Source organism: Astatotilapia calliptera, chromosome 16 (assembly GCF_900246225.1).
Source record: "Astatotilapia calliptera chromosome 16, fAstCal1.2, whole genome shotgun sequence".
In the NCBI taxonomy this organism is placed as follows: Eukaryota; Metazoa; Chordata; class Actinopteri; order Cichliformes; family Cichlidae; genus Astatotilapia; species Astatotilapia calliptera.
In genome coordinates, this window is record NC_039317.1 from 17,786,360 (window position 1) to 17,795,336 (window position 8,977).

The 8,977-nt window shown below is 38.7% G+C and overlaps 1 protein-coding gene across 7 annotated transcripts in view; it reads left to right on the forward strand.

Annotated features, from left to right (window-relative positions):
* The window catches only part of mid1 (midline 1), a 33,456-nt gene extending 26,398 nt beyond the window's left edge, over positions 1-7,058 (forward strand). For all 7 annotated transcript variants that reach the window (XM_026143755.1, XM_026143750.1, XM_026143756.1 and 4 more), the window contains 8 exons: positions 711-806; positions 1,252-1,359; positions 3,613-3,761; positions 3,858-3,985; positions 4,608-4,751; positions 5,301-5,462; positions 5,553-5,760; positions 6,037-7,058. In XM_026143755.1, the coding sequence (XP_025999540.1) occupies positions 711-806; positions 1,252-1,359; positions 3,613-3,761; positions 3,858-3,985; positions 4,608-4,751; positions 5,301-5,462; positions 5,553-5,760; positions 6,037-6,385 (1,344 nt within the window). In that variant the 3' untranslated portion in view covers positions 6,386-7,058. The remainder of the gene's footprint in view (positions 1-710; positions 807-1,251; positions 1,360-3,612; positions 3,762-3,857; positions 3,986-4,607; positions 4,752-5,300; positions 5,463-5,552; positions 5,761-6,036) is intronic.
* Positions 7,059-8,977: the final 1,919 nt, after the last annotated feature.

Sequence of the window (8,977 nt, forward strand, 5' to 3'; positions counted from 1 at the left end):
ATGATGCTAGTATAGAAGTACTTTTAACTGCTTTTTTTCCCTAATGGGAAATTTGTAAATCATGGTCCAATTTGGAATAAAATAGAGATCATGAACACACTATAATTGACAAGTGGCTACAGCATGGGTGTGCAGTATCCTTAGTTTGCAGTCTAAATCTGTCATCCATATTTGAAGTTACAACCTTCTCCACCCATCTGCTTTTGGTTTTGCAAGACCACAGTTTTGTTTGAATTGAAATCATTTTAATATAATCATGCATTAATCTTTTACTTCCTCTGAATAATGCTTATAATATTAGACATTCTGTAATGTCACAGGACACCATCATCATGCTGCCCGATTATAGTAAGAGCTTAAGTTCGAAACATCACCCTTTGATCTGACTCGGTGATTAGCACACCCTGGGTTCAGTTGTCCAAATTACTGGCAGATGCTCTGCTTAGCTTCATGGCCTCAGTGGGCAGTATGATGGGATCTTTGGCACAAAGCTAGGACTTGGGGGGGGGGGGGCTCACACTGATCAGAGCCCAAATCTGGCCACTCATATCCAGGGGCAACCTTGTGTGTCCTCTCACGTGCTCATTACACTTGATATGGTCCTTATGTTCCTATTCACCTAACTCTCTTCCAGGATTTATTCAGCTGTTTACAGTTTGATTGGGGAGGCAGTGTATAATGAAATGTTCCCTTTCAATTTTGTTTTGCAGCAAGCCTTGGATTCCAACCTCAGCAATCTAATCAAGAGGACCAGTGAGTTGGAAAGTCTGATGGGCAAACTTATCCAAACCTGCCAACATGTGGAGGTGAGGTTATTTGTCTGTTCCTTTCAGGTTGGGGGTTTTAGCTTTCCCGGCAATCCGTGGGCAACAACTCATTAAATTATTAACACCGTGATGAATTACTTTATCCGAATGTGGAATTGTATCATGTCAACAAGACTGAGTGCTCATTACTCACAAGCTCAACAATTATTGTTAAATGACTGCAAATTTGGTATTTTAACAGCATGTGTAAGCTAAATATGAATTTATTTATGTCTAGATATAAATAAATAAATATGTATAAAGTAAATAGCATGTGATTCATTGAAAAGCCTTTCAAATAAAGGATTAAGATACTGCATTATGTCAGTTATCTCAAAATGACTGTGCTTTAAATGAATATATGTGTATGTGTGTGTGTGTAAACAAGGACAGCTGATTGCAACTCTGCTCTAATGTATGTTACCTGTACCCCTGTTTTGTCTAGGTAAATGCATCGCGACAAGAAAACAAGCTGCAGGAAGAGTGTGACCTGCTGATTAATATCATACAGCAGCGAAGACAAATCATAGCTACCAAGATAAAGGAGGGCAAGGTACCGTTTATCACACTTTGTATCTCAATAGCTTTTGTTTGTTTGTTTATCACCTCGTCCATGTTGATAACCTTGCTTCTTCACCCTAGGCTGCTGTTCTTATTAGAATACAGCAATAACAAATCACAGATGATGGGTAAAAAAAAGACTCTTCACACGTCTACTGCTCAAAGGGAGAGTATGTAACGCACGAAGGACGCATAAGTGATGTAATGCAACGTCTACAAAGGAAGATAAAAAAAATATGAAGAGTTAAACATATATGTATTGTCTAATACAAATCAGCAGTAGGAAAAGCATTGTAATTGAAAAAGCACTGTACAGTAGTTTAGTATTAAAAACACTATGATTTACTGTATTAATGATGTCCCAGGGATCTTCCAGGAATGGTGATACTATCTTCCAGAGAACTGATTGGTCAGTGGAACTGATTGGTCAGTAGGCAATGATTTCATGCCTGCTGATCTCTAATCTTTAATATAACCTGCTCTAGAGGCAAAAAGTGAACTGCCTTTATCATAAAGCAAACCCATGGTAACCCTGAAGTTACCTGGATAAGCCAAAATCAGGCTTTCACAGTGTAGGCCTCTGATTTGACTGGTGGCCAGTGTTAGCTAATGTGGGCAGACACATACTGCTTTGTAATCTGTACTGATGTTAGTTCTCTAAATGTGACATTTGGCTCCATCTGGACACACGTTACACTACATAAAAGCAGGTCTTGATACATAGTTTGATTTCCAGGCAGCATAAACTTTTGTATAGTTCTAATAATTCATGGAGGAAGGATGACATTTTTTCCGGTTTCTGGTGACCATAATGGTTCTCAGAAGTGTTTTCTTTGTTAGTAGCAGGGACTTTTCCTGCCAAGAGGAACCGTGGACATCAATAAAACAAAACAAACAAAAAAAAGTGAACATTAGCTAAACATCAGCTATGCAAGCAACAATTTTTTACAGTCTAACAAATTTGCAATGCATGGAGAAATGAGCAGTCTGTGAAGTGTTTGGCTTATTGAAACTCACACTGTGTTGCAAAGTAGAGAAAAAATAAAGAAAACTGAAACAGGATTATGGGAAAGTGAAAGTAAAGGAACACAGAAAGCGTGGATGGTGCTGTAGCCACCACTGGTCAGCTATTAAGTCCCTTCAGAGTTCCTATTAGCCATGTAAATGCAAACAGAAGGCAGGCCCTGAAAATGTGTTGTTCTCAGCGGGTAGCTTCTCTCCCCTGCCCCCCAGCAATCACCACTGGCTTTTCAAAAGCAGCTTTTATCAAAAATATACAAATAGTAAAACGTAGCACACATTACCGTGATGTTTACTGTTTCCTGCTTCACATCTTATTGAGTATTCAGTCAAGCTGCCTAACAGTGGGGCTGTTTTAGCAACTGACTGAGAAGAATCTTCAGGGAAAGAACAAAAAACATATGTGGCAAAGAGACATGCTTCAAGAACTAAAATGTAATTGCTTGCTATCCTGTTAATGTGAACAATTATAGGGCAACAAGCAAATATATTTTTGCCACTGTTTAGGAAGATTTAGGCACAAAAACAATTTACTTGGCTATGTTAAGGTTAAAGAATACAATATAGAATAGTTAAAAGAAAAGCTGACTTTGGATTCTAAAGAGAAAACAAATTGCAGTTCTCTTCTGCAGTGTGGACCTGTGTTTCAACATATTGATGGCCACTTATACTGACGAGAGTTTATTGCTTTGTTTTGTCCTCAGTATCAGGAGCGGGTGTCCATAATTTTAATATGGAGGTGTTATGCCTCTTGAATGGTTTCCCTTCCTTTTCCCCTGTCCGCCTTAGAGAAGCGGGAGCATGCTGTGCCATGTTCAGTGTCAGACTAAGATCAGTCTTGCTTCCTGTGATGGTCCACTCTGGAGGGGGCCTCTTTCCTTCCACACCTCATGGCTCATGACACAGGTTGTGAGGTTGCTTTCAGCCACTAAGCCATTGAGCCACAGAGGGGGGTTAGAAGGGTCTGGTTTCTATGACAATACTGTGTAGGATGTCTCATGAATACCCCTCTTATGCAAGTATTGCTTATAAAACAGGTTGTAGGACAGACTCTTGTGACTATGACACTACTGAAAAATCAGAGTTTTTTTCTCCCCAGCAGGATTTCCTTATTGGCAAAGTGAAACCCAATTTTACATTGGATAAGTTGCCGTCTCATAGGTCATGCATCGGTTGGTAGTTTACTAAGCTATTCATCTGTCTGCATATCCTATTTTCTGCCCAGTCTGTGAGGCTGAGGAAGCTAGCCCAGCAGATAGCCGGCTGCAAGCAGTGCATTGAGAGGTCCTCCTCGCTCATCACCCAGGCTGACCAAACCCTCAAGGAGACAGACCACGCTCGCTTTCTTCAGACAGCTAAAAGTATCTGCGAGAGGTGAGACACCAGCGAAAGGCAGACACGGGAACAAACAATAGAAACTGTGTGTAAAACTGTCGCCACATATTAATGTTAATATTTTCTTTGTACCAGAGTGTCTATGGCAACAGCATCCTCCCAAATCCTGTTACCAGAAATTAACCTGAATGACACATTTGATACTTTTGCTTTGGACTTCACAAGGGAGAAGAAAATGCTAGAAAGCTTAGATTACCTCACAGGTGAGTCTGGCCACGCATGTTAAGCACAGAGCATTTAATTGTTTGAAATGAATCCTCCATGTAAATTACTATAATCTGTTTGCTTGTTTAGTACCGCCTGATCAGTTTCCCCAAAACTTTCTTTTTCATACGATTTGCCGGCTTCCTTTATTGAAAGATGCACTTAAAATGAACCACAGCTTATCCGTGAATTATGGATTTATAAAATTACAGGCTTCGGCAAGCATAACAGCGGTGAGTTCATATTTAAACTATGTGATTGTGAAGGAGTGGCAGAAAACTAAAAAGCTCATATAATTTACAGCAATAGTTTTTTTGCTGCTGAATGAAACAGGTTTGATTGTTTATGCACGGCTCCTGTTGTGCACTGTGAATTTAACTCAGCGTGGGGGATGTAACTGTAATAGCTGGAGGAACTCCAATATAGATTAATTACACTTGTCAGAATAAAGGACACATGCAGACACTCACACAAACACACACGTGCATACACACAAAGGGCTGGTGCTGTTTATCCATCACTGGTCTCTGTTTGTTATTTTGATGTTGTGTGCAGAATGAAATCAACACTGCTTTCATTATTTTCTCTGGGCAACATTTACCTTTTGTTTTGTGTTTGAAGCGCCAAATCCACCAGTAATCCGCGAGGAACTCTGTACAGCTTCATATGACACGATCACGGTTCACTGGACATCAGATGATGAATTCTCTGTTGTATCATACGAGCTACAGTATGCCATCTTCACCAGCCAATCTAATGTTGTCAGTAAGTCCATATGTTGTTTTCTAAAGGAACCACAGTCAAATGTTTGGGGTGGAAAACACGATAGTGGTGGGATTTGAAAAGGATTTCTGAGAAAGATTTTCAAATAGTTCGAGGGGGTATGCTACAATATCCAAACATAATATTGTGTTTTAGCTGCTGGAGTGGAGAGCATTGTCCTGGCTCTCGTGGGTAATGAGATGTTTCCAAAATGCACTGTAATTTTTGCTGCATCTCAGAAGGGAAAGGAAAATAACAGTCAGACTGGATTTACATCCAGATGCACATCGTAAGCTGGATATTATCTCGAGGTTGAAATAAAGAGCAGACTGCTCGAATTGATCGCCCTAATTAGCCACAACATGCTCGATCAAGCATTTATTCTTATCTGCCTCAGCGCTCGAGCACACTTGAGTAGCAGTGCAACTATACTTGATGAATTAAAAATAGCAGCCTTAGATTGAAAGAGTTCATGTTGTTATACTGTGTTGTCTCACTCCTTAGTTTAAACTTAGTAATAATTCTCATGGTGAATTTGTGCTTTGTCTATAGGTTTGTGTAAATCTGCTGATAGCTGGATGATAGTACCAAACATCAAGCAAAATCACTACACGGTGCACGGACTCCAGTGTGGCACCAAGTACATTTTCATAGTGAAAGCAATAAACCAGGCTGGAACCCGCAGCAGTGAACCAGGGAAACTCAAGACAAACAGTACGTCAGCAGCTGTTCAGAAATGCTTGTGTTACTAAATAATTATTAATACTTGACAATTGTAATTAATACTTTTTTTAAAATTGTAAGGTCAGCCATTCAAACTGGAACCAAAGTCTGCTCACCGGAAGCTGAGGGTGTCCCATGACAACCTGACAGTAGAGAGGGATGAGACATCGTCCAAGAAGAGCCATAGTCAGGACCGCTTCTCCAGCCACAGCAGCTACGGTGTCACGGGAAATGTCTACATCGACAGTGGGCGCCATTACTGGGAGGCTCTGATTGGGGGAAGCACATGGTAAAACATTTAAGTTCGTAGCATGGCTCACAGGTAGTTCAGTGTCAGACTCCTGGTTGGCTGGACTCAAGACTAAACAAAGATAGGCTCGCTAGTCATTGGATAGATTTCCATGAAATTTGCTACATTGCTACAGTTAGAATGTCTGCTCTTATTTCTGCTTAAGTCTGTAGATGTATTGTTTTTATGTAAGCGTGAATGATGTTTCAGATTTAGAATGTTACTACTAAACCTGTATTTATGAAATGTAATTATTTCCTCTCATTGGTTACGCAGGTTTGCAGTAGGAATTGCGTACAAGTCAGCGCCGAAACACGAGTGGGTCGGCAAAAACTCAGCCTCCTGGGTAATGTCTCGCTGCAACAACTCATGGGTGGTGCGTCACAACAGTAAAGAGATTCCCATCGAGCCCTCGCCCCACTTGCGGCGTCTCGGGGTGTTGTTGGACTATGATTCTGGATCTCTGTCTTTTTATGACGCTGTTGGTTCTCAGCACTTGTATACGTTTGACATTGACTTTGCTCAGCCAGTCTGCCCTGTGTTCAATGTTTGGAACAGATGCCTAACAATCCTGAGTGGACTGCCTATCCCCGATCACTTAGAGGGAACAGACTACAATAACTGATAAACCTGCCCCGTCTTTCCTGGATTTTCTTTTTTGTATCCAGAAAGGGACTTGATAGTGTGCACCTTTGAAAAAAAGAAAAAAGGATACAGTGACATTGGTGTAGATTTCCAAAACTAATCTGAGCTATTTAATAAATGTTTTCTTTGCTTTGCACATTTATGTACATTACTCTTTTGGTGACAATTCCAAATTCACTAGCTGGCTCCACATTTTTTTACATTCATATTGCACACTTTTTTATTAATATACTTTTAAGGAAAATGGCGAATTTTTAATGACATCTATTAAGGGGGCTCATATGTTTGTGGAAGGTTGATTTAGAGGCCATTGGAAATTTTGTGTTTTTGAACTTTTTTAAGTCGTAGCACTTTGATAAAGTTGTCATTATAATATAAATGATTACTTGTCAATGTTTCTAAGAAAAAAAAAACATGTAAATGCAGGATCTAAGAATAATAGTTAAGAACGGTTTCACTTTTTTTTAATTCTAATAAGAAATCAGTCAATTCAGGGGTTTTTATGTATTTATTTCTGAAAATGTTCTAGTAAAGTTTAGCATCTCGGGAATATTCATCTCCTCATTATAGCCGTTTTAAAATGGATCTTCATCATAATTATGCCATTTTAAGTTTCTCTGACAAGATCTAATAAAAGTGACTTCGCATGATTATTTGCGTGACTATCCTCCTTGTGTCATGAATAATGCAATCCACAAATGTGTTTCAGTAGGGCTGTCACCAAAGCAGATTTGGACAGGATAATAGCATACTGAAAAACAACTGACAACAAAGGATTCACTGCAAGTTCTATAGAAATTTTGAAGAAAAGAACAATTAATTTTTTAAAAATCTGTGCATTGACTTTTCTCTCTCTTTCTGACTGACTGATAACCCCCCCCACACACACACACACACACACACACACACATATATGTATATATGTATATAAACGCACCATTCTTTACAATTTTGTAAAATGTGTGCCTCCTATAATATATCTGCTTTTCTACCTCATTTAATCATCAGTAACAGTACATTGTAACTTAACACAATGCACCATCATTTATTTTTGAGTTTTATTTTAACATTGGAATGCTTTTTTTTATGAAAAGATAACACAGCCATCATAAAGAAAAGTGTCAACGTTGCTTTGCAGGACTGACTTTAACCTGCATTGAGCCACAACACAATTTTTGACAAGATTTGCTCTGACATTTCGTTTTGTATTGGAGTAGCGTGGCTTGAATTCTGCAGCGTTTCCTTTCAACAAAGTACAAGAGCAAAAAAAGAAAAAAAAAAAAAAAGAAGATCTGAACTCTCTGTGACCTCCCCATGAGACACCCTGCAGACAAAGCCATAATAAGTGAGCACTACCTCCTCCATGTAATGTCACCAGAGCTTGATTTTGTGATGTGTTCATTTTTTGCGTGGGAAGAAATACTTGAAGCTATTTGTGAAGAGGATCTAGTCAACCAGAAGTATACTAAATGCTACACATTGCCAGTTGTCACTTCACCTCCTCAATTAAAAAATAAATCGTTAAATTAAAATTAATTATTGAAATTTGTCAGTAGATTTGTTAGCTGTAAAATAAACAGTGGTATTAAAGTTCCTTCCTGTTAAATAGTAACATTTAACTTAAGGACAGTTTTTTTCTACTGATTAAAAAAAAATAGTAAAACCTGCTAAGCTTATATACATCAACTTTAGTAAAGAAACGCTGTAGCATGAAAAACACAAGTAGACACATTATTGTTTTTACTTTTACTTCTGCATGAATAAATGGACGCAGACATAGAAGAGTTAACGGAGTGAAAATATCCCGGAGCCTGAATTTTTGTCTATTAAAAATGTTTCCCAGGGCTCCACCTGCTGGATTTATTTATTTTTTTCTGTGATAGATTAACGTGTTGCTGGGTGCCATTTTTTGTCCCGCCCACAAATTCCATCTGCCACGTTGATCTGTTTGTTTTGTGGTGTTTGTTTAGTAAAACCTACAATGGGCCTTCACCATAACCTGGATGATAGCTGAAATTTCTGGTTAGGCATCTAACATTTATTTATTTATTTATTTAACGATCAAAACCAGCTATGCACGAACAGTTACTTTCAAGTGGTTCTGTTATGACCAGTACATGCATACACACACTTTTCCCAGAGAAACAAAATGCAATAAAACACACAAACAGGAGTGTTCCCAAGATTTTTTGAAATGAGGTGGCACTGGGGGACCAACAATCAGCTGGCAGGGGGCATGAGAAAACAGAAAATTCTATGAGAAATAAATATCAAACCACATCACTAAAAGACAAACTGAAAATTTAGCACATTAGAAAAACTTTAGTTGTTGCCTTAATAAATGTGCATTGGATGTGGGTGACCCTTGACCATGGAACTGAAACAAAACATTAAACACTGAGTCCCAAGGTAATGGAGCTCACAAATTGCAGTCTGGTTGCAACCATTAATGTCTATTGTTCTGCTGAGTGGTAGAATTAAAGACAGATCTCCCATTATTCCTTTGTTTTATGTTAACCTGTGCAAGGTAAAAAAGTAATGTTAGGCAGTGGACCAAGTCACTGTGAAGTAC